We start from the raw sequence: 23,239 nt of genomic DNA, 5'->3' as shown, positions 1-23,239 counted from the left end.
GTCCACGTGATTCCCAATTAAAATTCCCAAAGGAGAGGGTCGAGATGTGATGGGAAAAGTAGGATCAATGAACACATGATTTTGATATCAAGTCAGTTGATCAGGGAAACTTATCACACACACACACATATATATATATATATATATATATATATATATATATATATACTGATGTAAATGTTTGAAACTAGATTTCAAAAAATAAAATAAAAGTATATGAACACATTCAAATCGATCATCATATAATGCGAAATTTGGATCGATCAAAAGTAAGAGAGAGGGTTTATTGCAAAGAAGAAAAAAAAAGGTAGGCAAAGGTGTTGCACAAACTAAACAAAAATGATCCAAACATCAGGCCAGTTGATGAAAAGAAAAGAGGAAAACAAGCCGAGCTGGTCAAACAGATCAATGAAAGATCGATATTGATTGATCACGTTAAGATGTTGACTTTTGTCCTTGTTGGATGATGGATGGATCAAAAACAGGAGGAAGGATCTGTGAACACACGCGTCGTTTGCTAGGAATTTAACTAAAATGATAAAAACGTTGTATATATATATCTATATATATCTGTCTCTCTCTCTATATAAGTACGTTAAATTCACCAACATACAGTAGAATGCTTTACACAGTTTACCGAATATGAAAACGATATATATGTTATGATTAAATACTTTATGGTTCATGGTTCGATTTTATTATAATTAGTATTAGTATTCAATCTGCTGTTGGATGTTTTTCTTCTGTCCCACTAACTACCACAACGACCCCTTGTGGACGTCACCAAGACTAGTTACGGTTCAAAGGAGATATAAAAACGTAAAGTGCAATATAAATAAAATCTGTCAATGTTATTATTATTAAATAATCGATTTTAAATAATATATAATAAATATCATAGTTAAAAAATAAATAGATATCCATTATTCAAAATATTCCTTATATATAAAAGTTTGGCTTGAACACGATAATATTTTATATATATATATAGTTCAACCTTATATATATATATATATATATATATATATATATATATATATATACGATAATATTATATAATATTATATATATAACTTTTTTTAAGTTGCAACTATTTTAGGTACTTAAAGCATTTATTTCTGATTAAGTTAAAAAAAAGTTTAGAAATAAACAAATACAAAATATATAAACAATAATTGAAAGTCGAAATTCAGGCGGAAAATTATTTTTTATTTATAACTATTCTGTGATGTTTTGCACATAAAAATGTTCCGTTTTTGTATATTGGTATATCTATATATTTTATATTGTAGTTTCACATTACACATTTACTGCGGTCCCTGAACGCCGCTTGGTTTGTTTTCTGTGGAAATTATCAAACAATAGAAGCCTGGTCAGATTAATTCACGTATCAAATTATGTTCGCCGTCAGGGTCATAATAATGGTGACAACTATCCAACGGGTGTGAAGGAGTCTCCTGCAGAGGGGTCAGAACCTCTCTCTTGGACGCCTGCTCGTGTTGGCCGGAAGCCAATCTTTCTGGATATCAGCCAAAAAAAACAACTACAGTATTGCAAGAAGCCGAAGACCCCCCCCCCCCCCCCCCACATCATATTCGTTCACGTAACATTAGATAGTATTGTATTGAATAATAAATCGTTTTTTTTACCAAGAGATTCTGCATCACCACAACATTTTCTTTGATAAAAATGAAAAGAAAAGAATTCCTATTTTGTTTTATGACAGCCTGCAATGACTTGTACTATTAAGAAAACAATTTATTATGTATTTTACCTTTTTTAGAATCACAATATTTTTTAAGTAGCCTAATGTGTAAAAACAAAAACAGGAATTGTATGTTGTGGTGAAGTGAAAAAACAAAACAACACATGACTTAGGCATCCATGTGCGGGGCCAGTGTGAAGATGTTACAGTAATTCTGCAGAACTCAAGAGCCAGATGATCTATTTTCATTGATGTTTCAAGCTTTTATTTGTTCTTTTTTAAACAAATTTAATTGATAAAGCAACAGTTAGATTACACAACAGTCATATCAATGTGGCTATATTTTTCTTTTTCCTTCGAATAACGAGCAAAAATAAAACCCCTTCCCATAACCATTTCTTCTCATCTTTTTCTCTACAAATAAACACTTAATGTTGAAACACTTTTGTCAGTGTTACACATATTTCAAGAAAAACATTCCAAGAACCAGCCGAGGTTGAGAATCAAGAGTCAATATGACTCTTTATCAAATGAGGGCTAAGGTGGCAGACAGGCTTTTTATTTGTTCTTTAAAAAAAAAAGATTCGGGGGCCACATGCCTGAATGTATGCTGCTCTCATGAGTTTAGATAGATTAAGACCATGAAAAAAAATGTAATTTTTAAAACAGTATTACTAGTTCAACCTTAAATATGGTTTATTAAAGTTATTTTTAAGGACTTAATTTACTTTTTTTCCATTTGTTATTTTTGAGAGAATTACGTGCCCGTACAAGTAAAGTCCTTTTTTTTAAAATATTTATTTTGTCAACCGTTATTCAAAGATGTATTGATCGGCATAAAACGAAATAATACCCAATGAAATTTATGAATATTTCTGGATTACATTTTAAACAATTTTTACATTTTTATAGAATTTACTTATTTTAATATTTAATATTACCACAAACCTTACATGTGTTGTTTTCACACTGGCAATATAAAGTTTCTAATTCTGATATTTTAAGTATATATTTTATCGGGTATTGTTTTGATTGTTTAAGCGCTTTGTGACCCTGGTCTAGAAAAGCTCTCTACAAATATGACTAACTTATTTACTTACTTATTTACTTATATACTCTTCTTTCATGCTATGAAGAAATCCAATTGATTTCCCTTTTTAATTCCCGATTCAATACATATTAATAATAAATATGTCCGTCGTCACAAGGGCATTATAAAAACGAGCAACTGGTTTTAAAAGTCTCTGTGATAAAACAAAACAAGTAATTGTAAGGATGAACTGACAACCTCAGCAGTATTTTCTATTGCAACAAAATAACACGAGAGGTCAGTATTGCTTCTAAGTTTCTTTACACGCTCTTTAAAGTATATACTTTATTGAATATTGTTTTGATTGTTTAAGCGCTTTGTGACCCTGGTCTGGAAAAGCGCTATACAAATAAAAAACACTTACTTACTTACTTACTTACAACCTCAGCAGTATTTTATATTACACCAAAATAACACTAGAGGTCAGTATTGCTTCGAATTTTTCTCTACACGCCAACTTTGTAAGAAATATCTCTCTTGACAAATCGATATTTCGGAACCAACTGCCCTAAATATATACATCAATGGGTTAGAGGAGCGAAATTGTGAAATTAAAACACTTTCATCGGTGTATTTCCATGTGTCCCGCCTCTGTGGTTCTGACCCAGCCAACCACAGAGATGAGAAAAGTCGCTGCCCCGTCCAAGCGTCAAGGAAACATCTGAGGAGCGACTGTGTCAGGATCCTGTCCACATGTAGACGCATCCAAAACTTTGGAGGACATCATCGTAGCCAGGGGGGGTTCGGATCCAGAGAAGGTTCCTTTAACGTCTGGGAACATGGCCCGGCTCAGGAGGAGAGCTTGCGTCGCTCTCGTTCTCTTCGCCCTCTTCATCCTCGGAACCATGATGGGACTTCGGACCTTGAAACACAAGGATGGATTCTCTAGTCTGGGGTCAGGTTTGCAGGTTCTTCCGCTCAACGCGGGGCAAATGGACCGGCGCTCCGTGTCCCGAGAATCCTCCACGCCCCCGAACCAAGCCGGTACCAACACCCAGCAACTCAACTCAAACTCCGGACCCCAGGGGACCATATTCTACGACGTCCATATCTTCTACTACGCGTGGTACGGAACCCCGCACATGGACGGGAAATACATCCACTGGGACCACATCCTGGTTCCGCACTGGGACCCTAAAATCGCCTCCAGTTACCCGAGAGGGCGACACATGCCGCCCGAGGATATCGGATCTAGTTTCTACCCAGAGCTGAACCCGTACAGCTCCAGAGATCCGGACGTGTTGGAGTCCCACATGGAGCAGATTGGAGCGTCTGCTGCAGGTCCAACAACGAACCTTCTGGGTTTTGTTTTTACAGTAACGACGGAAAGTTTCATGCGTGAAGATCAGCACCACGAGTTGGTGGACAGCTCCGCGTGACAACCCAAAACAAAGATATCATTTAATTTTTTAAATCTTTATTTAGAAAAAGCATCAGCACATATATACATATATATATATCGGGACTTTTGTTTCACAGATTAGTCCAGGATGATGTCTAAACTTTTCGATGGGACTCTCACCTGAAACATCTTAAGATTGTTTTTATTTGTTCAGGCATTTCCTTGATTTTCTGGAACTCCTGTTGTGTTATCAGTTTTATCTTGACCTTTAAAGTATATACTTTATTGAGTATTGTTTTGATTGTTTAAGCGCCTTGTGACCCTGGTCTGGAAAAGCGCTATACAAATAAAAATTACTTACTTACTGTCTGCATTAAAGCAGGCAACAACCCTGAATTAACGTGTTGGTCCTCCTAACTTAAACCAACCATCCGATGTATCAGAGGAGTCTGTTTGCACTCTGGTGTCAAGTGTCAGTCAGGACGTCATCTTAAACCGCATGGAAATGACCGAGAGGATCAGCCATGCCTCTAGAGTGGAGCCACCATGACAGATGGATCACAGGGGAGCGAGCGCACAACGTGTACTTAAAAGCAATCCATTTAATTAGGCTGTGCTCACTGCCAGGCACTTGACTGATTCCCTTTCACGTAAATTCACCGGCTGCTATTCATCTTGCTCCGGGTTGCGGTCAGTTTCATATTGTTTGGTTACGAGAGCTCCCTTTAGAAGAAGTGACCGCAAAGAAGATGAATTACGCTGCTGTTTTGAAGCCAAACAGAATCAGAATAATGACACAAACAAGCCTTTTTTAAGGGATTTACTGTACCATTAAAATGACAAATTAATTTTGGCTTCTTTTATTTATAGAAAATGACGGGTGGGGGGGTTGTTGTTGAGTTTACCCAGGTGGTCACAGTAGTTTAAAGTTTGATTGATTGATTCGTAATAGTAGTGTAAGCGGAGTCTGAGGGCCACGTGAAGAAGAGGCTGAACTATGGAAGGGGAACTCCACGGAATAAAAAAAAACAAACAATCGTAAATTAAAGGGAATAAAAAAACGCCCGCAGATTAACAATGTTCACTATTCGTCGTTTCCAGAGATCTTAAATGTCCACAATAAATATTGAAACTAAAAAGTCTATTCAATAATGTTTATTTTTATTTGCTCCTAAAAAAGTAAGCATTTAGACTTCATGCTAATCTGCCACTTGTGTGCTTGAGTTGAATGACACCCCAGTTGTTGATCAAAATCCAACACCAATATAGACCACAAAATGTTCACAAGGTTGTCATTTTTAATATTGCACTTTAAAGAAAAAACCCGTAACATTCAGAGTTTCGTTTTTGGCGCCCCCATATGTCAGAAAAATGTAATGGCAGCGCCAAAACATCACCCGTGTTCGATTGCCATATACAACATGTGCTTTTAGTGTCCTGATCAACTTACTCACTTGTTTTATTTTAATTCCAGGGGTCCTGGTGCTTTCCTGGTATCCACCGGGTCTGGCTGATGATAACGGGGAACCCACGGAGGATTTGGTGCCAGCTGTGCTGGATGCTGCGTACAGACACAACCTCAAGGTAACGTTGGAAAACAAAACAAAAGGCATTTTTCTGAACCAGCTATTTTTATCATTGTTTTTTCGACAACAGCTACGAGAAGATAAATGCTTTAAATTGAATTTATTTAATGATGAGAAAGGTTTTTCAAATCATTACTGCCAAATACAAGTGAAGATGGAACAGACATTAATAATCAATGAGAACATGCAGAGAATATACATTTTCATCAATTCTGAATGCTTATGCACATTTCAAGTCACTTCATTTATTCATGCTTCACAATGTTGTTGAAACATCTTAGCAGGTAAAAGGCAAAGGACCGCCCCTCCCCCCAATCACTTCATATTTCAACATTTGTAGGAATTTCAATTTAAATATGAACATAAATATGATTTTTCCATGTTGTTGTGGTTTATGACGGTTTGTACTGTACATGCACCTGTGTTTTTCTCTGCTGTTGTGGTGTATTAGTGTATGTACATGTGTGTATTTGTGTTGTTGTGGTGTATGAGTATATGAGCGTGTACATGTGTGGTTTTATTTTTATTTTTTGGTGTTGTGGTGTATGAGAGTGTGTACATAGACATGTGTGTATCTGTGTTGTTTTAGTGTGCGTCTACTTATTTATTTTGTGATGTTGAGGTTTATGAGTTTGTGTACCTGTACATGTGTCTTTTTCTGTGTAAGTGGGGTGTATCAGTGTTTAAATGTACATGTATGCTTGTGTTGTTGTGGTTTAGGAGTTTGCATAACTGTAAATGTGTAAACGTCGTTGTGGTGTATTAGTCTGTGTTTCTGAGTTGAGGTGTATTAGTGTGTACGTGTATGTTTCTGTGTTGTTGTGATTTATAGGCTTGTGTACCTGTACATGTGTGTTTTTGTAGTTTATGAGTGTGTGTATGTGTATGTGTATGTGTGTGTTTCCGAGTTGTAGCGTTATATTTTGTGTGTTACCATACCATTTTACTGTGAAGTAAGTAAGTAAGTCATTTGTATTTATAGAGCGCTTTTCCAGACCAGGGTCACAAATCGCTTAAACAATCAAAACAATACTCAATAAAAGATATACTTAAAAGGTCAAGATAACACTGAGAACAACACAGGAGTCTCAGAAAATCACGGAAAAGCCTACACAAATAAAAATGTCTTAAGATGTTTCTTGAAGGAGTCAGTAGATCCATCAAGCTCAAAGAGAGAGGAAGATCGTTCCATTAACATGCAAATATTCACAGCGTTTGTTCATTCTTCTGTTGAGATTGAACTGCCGGCCAATTGATGGCAGCAGTCATTATGTCCTCTGCAGCTAAATGAACATTGAAATCCTGGCGAAGACTGATGATAAGAGGATACAGTCAACTTCAGCAGCTTTTAAAGCTGATGTTTAGACGTACATTTTGTTTTAAATCAGTAATTACAACTTTATCTAGAGTCATGCAGTCTGTAGATTCTGGCAATACTACAAACATATCCTTGTTTGTACGGCATTACAATATATTGCAATATATTATTTTGTTGTCCCTGTTTCTGGATACGTATCGTATCTCCAGATTCTTGCCAATACACAGGACTGCGTTAAGGACTACTAGAATTGTTGACTGAGACCCTCAAGACTACTTGGCTAGGAGTTCTCTCAGTCTCACCCAGTCTTAGGTGGACATAGCGGCCCCCAAGAAAACAAACGGTTTGATGAAGCTTCATGAAGCATCTTTTTTATATTCAGAGCTCACTAGATGGCACTCTTTCCTGTATAATCTATTCCATTTATAAGCTATTCTACTGAGATCATTTTTAAACTAAGGAAGCCCCGGACTCTTTAAAAAAAATTACACTGTTTCATGAAGCTTCATCAACCCATCACTAGTATCTAAGTACCCTGTTAGCTCATAGTATTTATAAAAGAGACCGTTGCAAAAAATCATGGATATTTTTTTTTTGTCCTTGATAAATCTGCAAAAACATTCAGTAATGCAACTAAAAGTTCAACTTCCTTCTGGTCCCGAGGGTCTTGTGCCGGTCTCAACAATCCGGGGTCTTGAAGTCGACAATCCATTACTTAACACCTTTGCTGTGGTCTGACTTGTTGGTGGAGTAGGTCAGGTAAGCAAAATAACTTTAATGTTCTTGAAATCAGTGGACGCTGAACTCACTCCTCAGAATACATAAATGCTGCGGTTGCTACTCAGGGACCGAGTTGCTGCTCTGACAATTTCACCATTAGAGAAAAAAAAAACGGGTCAAAAGAGCCGGCGCTGCTGAATCGGTGGTTCAGGTGGGACTGAGTGAGTTCAGCAGCACATCAGCATATAGCGGAGCAGACGAGGGGGGGAGGAAAAGAAACACACGATTGCCAATTAGGTCGGAAAATGGCGCTTTGGAGGGAATAAGTGCGCGACATGCTGGTGTGTCCGCTGGCCGTGGATGGATGGAGGGATGATGAATGTTTCACAAGGAGAGGTGATGGTTAAACTCTCAGCAGGGGCGTAAACGAGTCGAGACCCTCTCTGAAGGTTGAAGCTCCACAAGAGCAGAAATAAATACATTTTTTTTATAGTAGAGGGAATCAAAATAGGTATTGGTATCAATATAAGCAGCTCTTAATCGATGTATAGTTACACTGAGATCAAAGCAAGTGTGTGTTAGTGGATTTAATATTTGATTGTTTGTGTGCGTTTGCCTGTATTTGTGTTAGATCATGTGTTTTTGTGTTTATGTGTTTGTGTGTATGTGTGTGTCTGTATTGCTGTAGTGTACTAGCATTTGTACATGTGTGTTTCTGTGTAGTTTTGGTGCATCAGTGTGTGTACATGCATGTGTGTATCTCTGTGTGGTTTATGAGAGTGTGTTCATGTATATGTCTGTTTATATGTGTTTTGGTGTATGAGTGTGTCGACATGTACATGTGTGTTTCTGTTTTGTTGTTGTGTATTTATGTGTGTACATGTATGCATGTTTATCTGTGTTGCTTTGGTGTGTTTGTACATGTTATTTCCATGTTTTTGTGGTTTATGACGGTTTGTACTGTACATGTACATGTGTTTTTCTATGCTGTTGTGGTGTATTAGTGTATGTACATGTGTGTTTTTGTGTTGTTGTGGTGAATGAGTATATGAACATGTGTACTGGTACATGTGTGTTTTTTTGTTTTGCTGTTGTGGTGTATGTGTGTACATAGACATGTGTGTATCTGTGTTGTTTTGGTGTGTGTTCTTGTTTATGTTATGATGTTGAGAATTATGAGTTTGTGTACCTGTACATGTGTTTTTTTTTCTGTGTAAGTGGGGTGCATTAGTGTTTAAATGTACACGTATGCTTGTGTTGTTGTTGTTTAGGAGTTTGACTTTAAATGAGCGTTTTTGTGTCGTTGTGGTGTATTAGTGTGTGTAAATGTGTGTTTCTGAGTTGAAGGTTTATTAGTGTGTACATGTGTGTTTCTGTGTTGTTGTGGTTTATGGGCTTGTGTACCTGTACATGTGTGTTTCTGTGGTGTGTGAGTGTGGATTTTGTGGTTCAATATGTATAATCTAATGTTTGTGTCTCAATAAGTGTTTTGGTGTGTATCATGTAGTGTTTGGGAAACATTTGATCAGATTAGTCTCACATTTTAATCTCATATGAAATTAAAAATCCATTACGTTTTTAAAGGTGAAAATAGTTTTTTCACTCCAAGAGTGATTGAAGAGCGATATTTACAAGGAGACTAATGTACTGAAGTAGTTTCATCATGATCTTCCTAGTAGTCGAGGAACAGTTGCTCGAACAGTCTGGCGGACGTTTTGCTGCAGGCGCAGAGAAAATGAGTCTGTGGTGAGCTCGCCAGCGTGAGACATGCACGGCTGGCTTAACAAGGTTGTTAAACTTAACGCTGTCAAGAAACGGCAATATCGAGTCGAACGCCAGAACATCTGCGACGCCCTGAGCGTGACACTATTACATTAATTAAAGCCGACCTAGGACTCCTTCTGTGTCGAATAGAATTGTGAGTATAACATAAATAATGTTGTCCATATCACTCATGTATAAGGGCCAGTAGGCTATAACTGTACATTATTGATCGGCTGGTGAAGCTTCATAAGGCAGTGTCATGTTGTTAAGAGGTCAGTAGCTGGCGCCATCACATGTTTCATTAGAACGTTTCGTTAGCTGAAGCCATTTACACTATTGAGACCCACTTTTGCTCTTCTGACCTAAACTTTGCACCACATCTCCTCCTACAAATTTTATCCAATTTGAACCATTCAAACTTTTATCAATTCGGCTCATTCCCAAAATGCGGGCTTTGTTCTACCTTTCTTTTATGTCATCTACTCTTTCTTCTATTTCTCTTTTACTACCCTTTTTTCCCCCATTCACGATGAATGGAAAAATTCTACAACTCATGTTTCAACTCCTTCCACTTTGACCTTCAGGTACATCATCTACTCACACCTAGAAACTTGAATGAATGAATAAATATTGTTTATTTCGGGCATTGAACTTCATTCAACTTTTGTCTACACCTTTGTCTACTTACTACTACTACTACTACACTACTACTTCTTCTCCTACTTCTACTAGTTCTACTCCTACTACTTCTTCTACTTACTACTACTACGTCTACTACACATTTTACTACTTCTTCTACTTCTACTACAAATTCTACTATAAAATTCTACTCTTACCACACATTCTACTACTTCTATAACTAATTATAGTACTTGGACTACTTATTTTACTTATACTACAAATGCTACTACTTCTTCTACTTCTACTACACATTCTACTACTTCTTCTATCTCACCACACATTCTACTGCTTCTAAAACTAATTCTACTACTTCTTCTACTACTTTTTTCTCTTTCTTCTTTTTCTTCTTCTCCTTCTTTGTCTTCTTCCTTTTCTTCATTTTATTGTTCTTCCAAACCCTTGTCAGTTTATTTCATCGTTTTAACATCTTTCGTGTTCATGCCATCAGTTCAACTAATTCATTTTACTTTGAACACTAATAAAATATTGTCTAGCATCTCAGTGGACAAATTCATCAGCATTCACACAGCATTTTCTTATGGAAATGCAATTCTTCTAGTTTATATCTGTGCATATGGAGTTGATATAAAAAGTCAAACCTCCATCCACAGTTGAAACACACACTCTTCTTTAGTAAAGGCTAAAAAAGAAACCTAAGTCCCTTTTCTTTTATTATATAAGTTGAGTATCGTTTCTCCCACTCGCTCGCGTATCACAGCAGAAGAGGTTGAGAGCCGAGCTGAAGCCAAAATAACCCTTTAGCTCTCAGGAGGGCGGGGACTTGAAGCAGAGGGGAGACGTACATCCTGGGTCTGATGGAGCTCCTCTGAACGCCCCGGAGGAGATGTCCGCCTCCTGCAGTCAGAGGAGCCCATCGTGGGGATGTGACCGTCGGAGCCCACTAATAGCATCAGCTCTACTTGTTCTTGCGACTGCTTACACACACACACACAAAAAAATCCCTTTTATTTTTCTTATAGGCTCGTCGTCAATGCCTTTGGCTAAGAAGCACAGACAGATGGTCTATAAGTTGATGGAAAAATGGTGACAGAAGGAGAAGAAAAACAGATGATTGATGATGCTCATTTTCTGAAATGATTGACCCTTAAAAAGAAGAAGTAGTAAGCTCATATTTTGGAGTGCATTATGGGATTTGTAGAAGATGTGATGATGCTTCTGCAGGCTTTCATTAATTAACCCTTGTGTTATCCCAGGGTCAAGGTGACCCAAAGGTAAAAAAAAATGTGGTTGTGGTATCCATTGTGTTGTCTCTGGGTCAAGGTGACTTGTATACCTGAAAACAAATGTGTTTGGGGTATCTCTTGTATTAGCTCTGGGTCAAAGGATACCAAAACACATTTGTTTTTGGACCTTAGGGCCACCTTGACCCTAAGATAACACCAGGGATAATATTTAAGTACCAATATATCAAATGATAACAAAACAAATTCATAGCCAATTTAGGACTTGCTCAGTATGAACTTTTCTCCGAGAAAAAACACAAGAACTGCTTTTCAAATTCCAAATGACCCAGAACTAAAGGGGCAGTTAGCAGAGGAATGTACTGAAGGTCTTCTTTCAGTCATCGATAATAAATCATCATTTATTTATTTTTAAAATTTGTTTTAACATAGACACACATGCAGGTGAATGTTTATGTTAGACATGTATTTAAATAGTTTAAGTCGACACCGTTCTGTATTTGGGTTGGAGAAGAATACTAATTCAAAATATTACATTTAGAAAATGTAGATTGGATTATGACATTTATAATTGTGATCAGTTTATTTTGGTTCAATATATTTATCATAATGAAAAAATACAATTACATATATCATTATTATATAAAAATACATAAAAGAAAAAACATTTAAAATGCGTTCAATTATTTAGAAGAATAAAAAAAACCACTATAACAAGTATGTACTATATACTATTAATTAATACAACTGCTTAACAATTTGTGGCAAAGACAATCATGTGACAAATAGTTGCTCTCTAATTGGCCTCTTGACAACCAATTAAATTAAGATATGTAGAGATAAGTAACATCGTCATTTATATTAATATAATTAATAGTCAAGTTCAATTGAGGTCGATCGGACAAAGGGTACCAGTAGTGTTCCAGAACTCACCTGCACAACACACACTTGACAAAGAGGCAGTGGAGCCTGAGCTACAGCTGTGCCACTTCAGAGAGAAGCACATCCTTCAAAAGATCAGAGGATCCAGATGGTAATCTTTCATTAGTTTTCTCTTCACTTTGACAAACATGGAAATACAGACAATCACGCAACGCCTCCTGCACGAGTTTGATCCTGAGAACTAAAAGCTTCAGCAGCATTCAGACTAGAAAGAAGAGTAAAACAAGTGACATCCAACATGTATTTTCTTTAAAGTCCACTTGCTTTTTCTTGTGAAAGCCATTTCCATCACATTGTCTCGTCGCCTCGCTGTGCTCCAGCACTACTCCTGTATTATTCACAGTCGCTCAACTATGGCTGTCCCTTGAAAAACATTCAACCGAGGAAACTTTTTGGAGCGTGTGTCACTTTGGATTTCATGTAACTCTGTCGCTTTTGTTATTCCCTGCAAAAAATTATACAGCGCCATCAAGCATGTCTCCAAAGTGGCACCACTTAGAATCTCCAGCAGCGCCTGTGTGACGGGATTTGTCACAACAGAAAAAAAAACACAGCGAGTGGCTTTTCTGTCACTTTCTGTCTGGAATAATCTGATTGATTCTCCCTTTGAGGAAGTTCATCTTTTTGAGTTTGATGTATTCAAACTAGAAAATAGATTACATTTGTTTCCTTTTTATTTCATTAGACCAGATATTGGTGGTCCATAAAAATCCTTTAGTCAAATTGTTTTTTTCTATTGATCCTACTTGAAAAAAAGATTCCATTATGTTTGTCATGTAAAAATAAATCTTAAGTGCTTTATTTATTCCCCCAATTTAGTTTTGTAATTTACAAAATAAAATTTCAATTTTGTTTGATTTAAAATAAATTTCCAATTATGCAAATCAGCTCCTCTAAATCTGAGACCATGGTGCTCAGCCGGGAAAAGGGTAGACTGTAGTGATGGTCTGATGAGGCTTCATGAAGCAGTGTCATTATTTTCAGAGACCACTAGATGGCGGTGTCTGCACTATTTTCCTTTGTTTTGAACAACTGTTCTAATGAAACATCACATCATTTTTACAAATGGCGCCACCTACTGACCTCTAAACAGCATGACACTGCTTCATGAAGCTTCATCAGACCATCCCTAGTGGAATGTCCTATCCAAGTTAAAGGAAAGATGACAACAGACAGAGGTCTCTATATCGGTCTGTTGTGGAAAGAGCTGAGCCAAAAGACAAAACTCTTGATCTACCCGTCCACCTATGCTCCTTGTGTCATCTATCGTCACCAGAGTCGAAGAACAAGTTTGTGGACACAAGCAAATGAGTTTTCTCTGCAGGTTATTTCTGTAGCTCAGTCATTCTGAAGAGACTCGGAGTAGAGCAGCTGTTCCTCCACATGGAGAGATCAAACTGGGCACCTTTTTTAGGATGACTTCTTTTGGATGAAAGTTCATCGATTAATAAATGTGTTCACGATGCGTCTCCATGGTATATAGAAAGTTATTACTGAGTTTTATTGACTATAAACCACCTGCGTGTCTTGAATCCTGATAATTCTGCATCATATTTCATAACAACTCAACGTGCACGCTCGCGCACGGAGCTTCGCACAGCAGTGACAGTAATGATGAATGACAGCCATTAAACTTGTGCTCCTTCTTCTCTCTCCGCTTGTGTGTCAAGGTTTCGTTTCATATCCAGTCGTATCGAGGGAGAAACGACCAGAGCATGCACGACAACGTTAAGTACATCATCGACAGGTAAGAGCTCCTGACAGCCGGACTGGATGACCGAGTCAAGCGAGTAGTGTTAAGATGTTTACTTCAGCAGTGAGAGACTATGAGCAGGTCTGACTTGAGGCGTAACCTCAGCTTTCCATCACTTACTGTTTGTATCTTTTTTAATCACGCGAGCTCCACATTAATAGATAAATAGCTGTACTACTCCCCTCACTTAATTTAATATTAGTTTTTCCTATTTATTGATGTAAATGTAAATCATGTTAATTTTTCAAGGGTATTTATTTTATATCACGAAATAAATGCATTGAATTGTTTTTTCCAAGGCAGTCTTTTACTTAGTTTTAACTCGTTTAATTTAATTTTATCAAGCCATGAATTATCTAAACTTTTAAAAAGGAAAATTATTCATTTAGCTTTGAATACTTTTTAACAATAGAATCGAATTGTGTTTTTATACCTCTAAATGAACATTTAGTGTTTATTTAATTATTGTGTATTGTTTTTCGTTTGTTAGTTTTTTTTACTTACATTTTTAAACTCTATTAAACATATACAATGCGTTCAGAATTATAAAGCAAGTCAGTATTTTGACGGCTCTGCCTTTGTATATATATTTTCCAGCTCTGATCTGTATAAACTTGAATGCCAATAGGATTGAAGCAAACCAGGTAAAGTGCATTTGTATAATAAAAGCAGGTGTGGCCTAAGAAGACCAACATCAGGTGTGGACAATTTCCGCTTCTTCCCTTGGGCAAAATACACCTGAAGAAACCTCTCACAGACTCTTGAAATCTCCAAGATATTGAGCCGTAATCACAGAACCATCAAACGCTTCGTTGCAAATTCTCAACAAGGACGAAAGAAACGTGTTGAGAAAAAAAAAAGACGCAAAGTTACTGCAAAAGATGTGAATGAGAATCAGGCGAGATGAAGCTTCAAGACTGGGCCAAGAAATATCTGAAGACAGATTTTCAAAGTTTTTATGGACTGATGGACCGGATGGATGGGCCCGTGGTTGGATATTGGTCACTGATGTTCTGTTGTTATGCTCAGAAATTTATTTATACATTTTGAGTTTTTTTTTTATTAACACTTAAGCAGATGACAATGAATAAGTGAGTTAAGATAAGTTTGATTTTTATTGAGCTTAAAAAAAAATTCTGCACAATAATAATAATTGTGCACACACACCTCATTTTTACTTCTTTAAATATCTAAGTTTGAGATTTATTAACATTTTGGATTGATCAGCAGCACCGTTGTTGTGCAATAATGAAATGAATCCCCCAAAATACAACTTGCCCAATAATTCTGCACACAGTATACAGTGGGGTGCAAAAGTGCGGACCACCAAAACATAAACTGTTGTTTTCATCCAAGTTTCCCATTTTTACTGAATTTTCTAAAGCTCATTCACGTAAGCAACATATTTAAAGGTTAAATTTAAGTATCTTTTCGGTCAGTAATGTAACCTGGCAACATCAAAACAGATCACCTAAAATGTGACATATTACAGAAGCATCCAAGGATGGATCTCACAGGTTTCATTTACTGTGAAAAGCATCGCCAGCAAGAAAATATGTGACGGACCAAGAACATATGAGCAACATTAGATCTAACAGTATCCACACACCATCAGCATAATAACTCCGGGAAGATCTTGCATGGCTCAGCTGTCGGAGCGAGACTGAATAAGAAGACCTTTCTTCGTCCTCGTCACAAACACGCTGATCTGACGTGTGACAAAACACATGTGGATGAACCAGAGTCAGCCTGGAATGAAGTGTTCCGGACAGTCGGCACCGCCACAGGAGCTGACATGGCACGAGAAGAACACAGCATGTCACGAGAGGAACGGCTCTTCTGTGAGGTCTGGAGGAGAGTCTGTTATGTGCCGAGCAATTTTCTCTCTCGTGTAGTAATTATGGTCTTTATCCGTTCACATCCACGACACTTCCATTCGGATTGAAGAAAATATCTTGAATTCTGTTGGTTGTAAGATGCCATACAAACAATAATAATCAATGTTTCTGTCGTTCCTCCAAAGATATGCAGACCACGGGGCCTTCTACAAGTTCACCACCAGCAACGGGAAGAGTCTTCCATTATTCTACGTCTACGACTCGTACCTGATCCCCCCGGAGTCCTGGTCCGAGTTCCTGACCCCCTCGGGCTCCCACAGCGTGCGCGACTCGGCCTACGACTCGGTGTTCATCGGCCTGATCGTGGAGGAGCGGCACAAGCACGACATCCTGGCCGGCGGCTTCGACGGCATGTACACCTACTTCGCCTCTAACGGCTTCTCCTACGGCGCCTCCCACCAGAACTGGAAGGGCCTGAAGGCCTTCTGCGACGGCAACAACCTGCTCTTCATCCCCAGCGTCGGGCCGGGATACGCCGACACCAGCATCCGCCCGTGGAACAACCACAACACCCGGAACCGGGTCAACGGGCGATATTTCGAGACGGCCCTGCAGGCGGCGCAGAACATGAGGCCGGAGATGGTCAGCATCACGTCCTTCAACGAGTGGCACGAGGGGACGCAGATCGAGAGGGCGATGCCTAAAAAGACCCTCAGCAGAGTTTACATGGACTATCAACCGCACGGGCCGGAGCACTACCTGGAGCTGACCCGAAACTGGGCCGAGCAGTTCAACAAGGAGAAGCAGCAGTGGCTCGTGTGAGCTTCAAAGACTCAGCCATGAAAGACACTGGACAAAAAAAATCTCAATTTCAGGAGACGCCGGCATAGAAATTAAGTTTTCATCTTTATCCGAATAATCGAAGGGTCTTTTTTTTTTTTAACTCTAACAAGACCCTGTTAACTAGTGATGGTCTGATGAAGCTTCATGAAGCAGTGTCATTATTTTCAGAGTCCACTAGATGGCGGTCTCTGCACTACTTTCCTTTGTTTTGAACAACTGTTCTAATGAAACGTCACATTATTTAAACTGGTGGCACCACCTACTGACCTCTAGACAACATGACACTGTTTCATGAAGCTTCATCAGACCATCACTGTTAATGTTCCACTTCCTATAGCAAGTTTTGGCAAACAATAAGTCCAGATGACACAAAATGCTAACAAGAACAGAGACGTATTTAAAAAAAACATGACAGTAGCACTTCTGATAATAATCGATCAAAAGACTAAAAAAGAAGAATCTGAATACAGATAACATGGTTTATCATAGCAGATTTTTTGTTTAACACAAAATCTCAGGGCCAAAATATTTTATAGTACAAGTACAAAGAACAGTCAAAAATCTGAACTATTGGAGACTAATTTGAGTCAAGTTTGGACCTCTATGCTGCCACCACAGCCCAACCCGGGGTGAATGGTGGATATTAATGCCATTAATTGCTTTCAATAAAACAGCTGCACAGTGGAAACTTAAATCTTGTCATTTTCATCAAGTTCATTTTGAACAACATGCAATTAAAAGGTGATTTTTTTCTAGGTGCACCAAGTAATACATTTGAGTTTGACGTTGATTGGTGGACCATGAATGGGAACTGGACCACAAGTTTGATGTAAAATTTAGAAAAAATCCATTTGTGAGACATGTGAAGGAAACAGAGAATGAGAATTAAAAATATCAAGTTTATTGAATGAACATGGTAAAAATATTCTCATCAATGTTTTATTCCCTCGCTTATTGCAAAAAATATAACTTATACACCAGTGAAAACTATACACAAACACCTTTTTGTAAAACGGACTTTAATTTAAAAAGGTCATGAAAAACAAGTCAAACTTTGTTTGATAATCAAAGTTAATTGTTAAATGTCACCATTTAAAGCAAACATGATGTTGCTCAGTAAGTTAAGTGATACTTAAAATGCAAACCAGCCGACCCGTGTTCGCTCGCATGAAAAGAAAGAATGAAAAAGGAAACTGCACTTGATCCAGAGACAGTCTCATTTAAATAAAGAAGAAGAAGCCAGTTCACACGAGGTCATTGATGCGGGACATCAGCGGGAGTTTCATCCCTCCAGATTTCTGCCAACTCAACCATCCAGGACTCTCTGGCTGCAGAGTTTGTGAACTGGTCAGAGGTCAGTTTCCTCCAGAATCCTCTGACAGTCCGTATTTGTGTTCCAGCACATCAACCGTGGAGGAGAAGGCACTGGAAGGAGTCGCTTGTCAGTACACAGAGTCCAATTAAATGTGAGCCAGAGATTAAAGCGACACAAACAAATATCTGCTCAAGAGTTAGAATCCCTGACAGAGAAGATGGATTCACACATCAATGAGGAGAGATCTTTGTGCACAAACTGTGGACAATAATGATACATTTACATAAAGGGACTTAAGATAAGTCAACATGGAGGTTAAAAATTAAAATGTAAAGATCGGAAAGTCTCTCTATTGTGTATGAATTTCCAGTAGCCCAAACTCATTTTACAATGAGGAGAGTATGAACCCATTTGCGCGATAATATTTCAATGCACCCTCTAGTGGTTGGTAGTGACTCACCATCCTGGCCTGATGATGCGGTACTTGCTGGGAACTGATAAGTCCACAACTGTCGACCCCAGGCGGCTCAGATCTCCTATAGGTCCACCATCCACCACCACTGCTAGTTTAGGCCACAGGTCCTGAAACTCCTGCATTTAAAACATACTTTATTAACATCCGGAACACCTGTGAGGACTTTAATTTTCGGTCTTTTAGCAGCAGACTCACAAAAATTTCAGCGAAAATACGATGTTAGGATGTCAGCAAAAGACTACTAAAGCAACTCGTTGATGGAGAAAGTCAATTGAAAATGTCTCTCATTTTATACGATTTAACAATTTGAGAGGTTATAAGAATACAGAAGTTATTATGCGGACATTTGTCCTAACTGTCGGCTAAAAATATTTTTTTCCATTTCTGTTAAAAGAAATAATTGAAAACCAACTAAATAAACTTTAATATGATAAAAATAGAATAAAAAACCCCGATAATTATAAAATATATAAAATAGAAATGTGAAATAAAATATAATTTTAATTTGATTGTATCGTTTTAAACTGAACAATAAAACAACTTTGTTCAAACCTCCATGACAGACATATTTCAAAGTGTTTTAACCTTCAGTGACAAAACATACATAAAGAATATTTAAATATCCATTTGTTAGTTAGCCGTTATAAACATTTTTACATGATCAGTTCTATGGTTAAATTCTGAGCTCATACCTAAAGTTTAAAGAAACCATTGGTTCAAATGATAATTGAAAAGATAAGAAAAAAAGATTTAGGCTGAACAGCTCAAACGCTCAAGACTCTGCAATTAAAAGTATCAAAGTCTAGCAGCTCCTCGCACTTACGTTCACCTCCACCGTGCTGGTCTGCGAGCTGACGTTGGCGCTGGTGAGGGCGAGCGGCTCCTCGCACATCTGGCAGAGACGCCTCATGAAAGGGTGATCTGGGATTCGCACGCCTACGAGCTGAAGACAAACTTGTCATAAAAACAAAACATCTGACGCGACACCTTTTGAAAGACTCACTTTAGTGAACGGGTTGAGATCTTTGTTCAGAACTTCGGCTCGTTCGAAAACCAGCGTGACCGGTCCCGGCAGCAGCTCTTCCAGCAGCCCCTTCTCCACCCTCACCTCGCAGTATCTGCTCACAATCCATATTTAACCCGACATTGCTTGAGCACTTGACGTTCCGTCACTCACTTGTAGATGTCCTGAATCTCTCCCACGCAAATGGCGAGGGGCTTCTGCTGGTTTCTGGCTTTGATGTTGTAGACCTTTTCGACGGCGTCACGGTTTTGAGCCAGACACGCCAGACCGTAGATGGTGTCCGTCGGCACGCCGACGACGTGGCCTTCCTTCAGTGCCTTCGCCGTGTAGCTCAGGACATCTGAGGAATCTGCGATTGTGGGAAGACATCAAGTCTCGTTTTTTTTTTGAGAGCGTTTCACTTCTTCACACTCGCCAGGTGGAACGTGGGTAACATCAGTACTTGCAGCGGAGCCAGAATCTTAAATGCATGTTTCCCAGGAAACACCAAATCACATTCACTCCGCTTGTGTCGTCCTTGTGTGTTAAGCTTTTTCTTAAGAAAGAAAGTTGTGCGTCGCTACAGATGCTTCTCACATTAAAGGACTAACATTGCTCATCCATCTTCTACCACTAAGGTCGTTGGGGCAGCAGCCAGGGCAAAGAGCTCCAGACTTTTCTTTCCCCACAAACCTCTTCCAGCTTTTGTAGAACAATACTGAAGTATTCCGCCGACAATGTAGGAGTAATTGATTCTCAATGTGTCCTGGGTCTGCCCGAGTTCTCCTCCTAGTTCAACACTGCAGAAAACTGACCAAAAGCTGTTTCCTTCAACTGAGAAAAATCTCTAAATTTAGGAAAATGTTGTCGCAACATGATCTGGAGTTTGTAATCCATGCGTTTGTGTCTTCTCGCCTGGACTATTGTAACAGTTTGTTTTCATGTCTTAACAACAGAGATCTGTCTCGCCTGCAGTTGATACAAAACTCTGCAGCGAGAATTCTGACCCGCTCAAGTAGAAGAACTCACATTCGATCCTTAAAACTCTTCACTGGCTTCCAGTTTCTTTCACGGTCAACTTTAAAATTCTGGTTCTTACTTTCAGATCTATTCATGGACAGACTCCTCCTTACATCACTGGTCTGATCCAGCCTTACACACCAGCTCGGGCTCTGAGGTCTGTGGATCAGAATCTACCGATGGTTCCTCGCACACAGTTCAGGACCGGAGGAGAGAAATCCTTCCAGACTGTTGCTCCTAAGCTTTGGAACGAGCTTCCTCTCTCTTTGCGCTTGATGGATCTACTGACTCCTTCAAGAAACATCTTAAGACGTTTTTATATGTTCAGGCTTTTCCTTGATTTTCTGGAACTCCTGTTTTGTTATCAGTTTTATCTTGACCTTTAAAGTATGTACTTTATTGAGTATTGTTTTGATTGTTTAAGCGCTTTGTGACCCTGGTCTGGAAAAACGCTAAAAATTACTTACTTACTTACTAGTTGGACATGATCAGAACACCTCCCTGGGGAAGCGACCAGGAGGCCTTTTAAAAAGGGGTCCGTCTCTTTCTTTGATTACAAAACTGTTGATCTCGAAATCAAAATAATATCTCAGTCACTTGCATCTGTGACCGTGGACTAGAAATGGAAAAGATACATCGATCTGTGAGCTGAGAGCTTTTGCCTCCTGGCTCAGCTCTTTCTTCACAATGGAAAAAAAAGAAGCCACATTTGACTCCGTTTTGAACCCCCATCCTAAGAAATTATAAACTATATTCACACAGTCAATGACCATTTAAACAAGAGTTAAATACGTCATTATTTCCATGTACTAAAACGAATAACAAATTATCGAATAAGAAGATAAAGGTTTCTGACAAGGCTACCCAGTATGTTACGACCGAGCTCAACTTAAAAGCCTTAATAATCGCAGACATATTGCACAAGTCAGGCAGCAAATACTGTTGAATCAACAAAGTTAATATGAATTAAAAACATTAATTTCACCAACACGTGGGCACTAGGGCGGATTCAAGGAACGCAGGAAATCTGACGTAACACACTGTCATGTTTGCGTGATCTAGCGAACCACGTCCATATTTAGCTTCCTAAAGTAGATTGATCCACAAAATAAGAGTTTTAGCAAACGTAAGAGAGGGTTACATGAAACGTCTCACCTGTTTGGGTCTCCTTTGGGGCGACGAGTCCATTACAGCCAGCCGGCAGTAAACGCAACACTTTGGTTTTCAGCTCTTTGCACATTTCGCCACCGGGTCGTTGGAACTGAACAGAACCGCGACCCAGGCTGGATTTGACTAACGTGAGCCCGACGTTAAAAACAAACTTCATAAAACACTAGGCTGGGTTACATTTTTTTTTTTGAAAACATACAGCCGACTCAAGAACACACGACTTCCGGGTTACGCCCACAAACAATGACGTAGGCCTTCTTAAAGAGACAGTACTGATTGATTCAAACCACAAGTAAGTAAGTATTTTTTATTTATAGAGCGCTTTTCCAGACCAGGGTCACAAAGTGCTTAAACAATCAAAACAATACTCAATAAAATATATACTTTAAAGATCAAGATAAAACTGATAACACAACAGGAGTTCCAGAAAATCAAGGAAAAGCCTGAACAAATAAAAATGTCTTAAGATGTTTCTTGAAGGAGTCAGTAGATCCATCAAACACAGAGATCGTTCCAAAAGCTTAGGAGCAACAGCCTGGAAGGATTTCTCTCCTCTGGTCCTGAACCGTGCGCCAGGAACCATCAGTAGATTCTGATTCACAGACCTCAGAGCCCGAGCTGGGGTGTAAGTCTGGATCAGATCAGTGATGTAAGGAGGAGCCTGACCATGAATTGATCTGAAAGTAAGAACCAGAATTTTAAAGTTGATCCTGAAAGAAACTGGAAGCCAGTGAAGAGTTTCAAGGATCGGAGAAATGTGAGTTCTTCTACTTGAGCGGGTCAGAATTCTCACTGCAGAGTTCTTCTTGTTAAGACATGAAAATTAACTTTTGCAGTATCGACTCGAACGCAAGAGATATTTGTCTTTTAAGTGAAAGGTTATAACGGTACGTGGGAAACCACAATGAAAGAACAGTTTAGGATCACTGGGCCGGTTTTAGATCTGTGATGGGAAATATTTAGCCCACCCACATCACGACAGGTGACACAACCCACTCGTTAGAAGCTTTAAAATCACCTGTTTGCACTTCAAGTAAAAAAAGAAAAAACTTTTTTCAGGATCAGTTTGCGTTTGGAAATGTCATCTGATGCAGGTAAGGTTTTCTTTTACTCGCATATGTGCTTTAACTTCCACGGTGATCTTTCAAACCAGGCTCAGATTGTGAAGAAGACCAAAAGCTTCTGCAAGACGATGAAGGTTTTCAGGAAGGACAGGTGCTTTAACCGCCATTTTTGTTTGACCCTTTAGACCAGACGCTCAAATAATACATTTGAGTTTAATGTGTTGCAGTCACTGGGTGAACTTGATGAGAAACTGTCCCTGCTGTCGGACAAATTATTGCTGAGCAAAAAAATCCTGGATGACCTGAACAGCCTGGAGGTTATAATGGTGAGTAACCTCTTTAATTGATCCGTTTAAAAAAAAATCTCTTTAACCCTTTTTAAAATCTCGTTTCAGAAAAGAGCTCTGC

At 38.6% G+C, this 23,239-nt stretch overlaps 2 protein-coding genes across 2 annotated transcripts; one reads left to right on the top strand and one right to left on the bottom strand.

Moving 5' to 3' along the window:
* Window positions 1-3,512: 3,512 nt before the first annotated feature.
* LOC148067593 (glycoprotein endo-alpha-1,2-mannosidase-like protein) lies at window positions 3,513-17,625 on the top strand. The gene is made up of 4 exons (XM_087806470.1): window positions 3,513-4,076; window positions 5,612-5,721; window positions 14,021-14,097; window positions 16,127-17,625. The coding sequence occupies exons 1-4, from the start codon at window positions 3,575-3,577 to the stop codon at window positions 16,761-16,763; spliced, it is 1,326 nt and encodes a 441-aa protein (XP_087662596.1). The 5' UTR covers window positions 3,513-3,574; the 3' UTR covers window positions 16,764-17,625.
* A 38-nt stretch (window positions 17,626-17,663) lies between these two features.
* yrdc (yrdC N(6)-threonylcarbamoyltransferase domain containing) lies at window positions 17,664-21,980 on the bottom strand. Its single transcript, XM_087805551.1, has 6 exons — window positions 21,753-21,980; window positions 19,752-19,947; window positions 19,578-19,692; window positions 19,398-19,517; window positions 18,560-18,690; window positions 17,664-18,209 (listed from the first exon to the last, which is right to left on the bottom strand). The coding sequence occupies exons 1-6, from the start codon at window positions 21,922-21,924 to the stop codon at window positions 18,140-18,142; spliced, it is 804 nt and encodes a 267-aa protein (XP_087661677.1). The 5' UTR covers window positions 21,925-21,980; the 3' UTR covers window positions 17,664-18,139.
* Window positions 21,981-23,239: the final 1,259 nt, after the last annotated feature.

The sequence above is a fragment of the Callionymus lyra genome, chromosome 13, assembly GCF_982586985.1.
Source record: "Callionymus lyra chromosome 13, fCalLyr1.hap1.1, whole genome shotgun sequence".
NCBI classification, from domain to species: Eukaryota; Metazoa; Chordata; class Actinopteri; order Syngnathiformes; family Callionymidae; genus Callionymus; species Callionymus lyra.
This window is presented reverse-complemented; position numbering and strand designations above follow the sequence as displayed.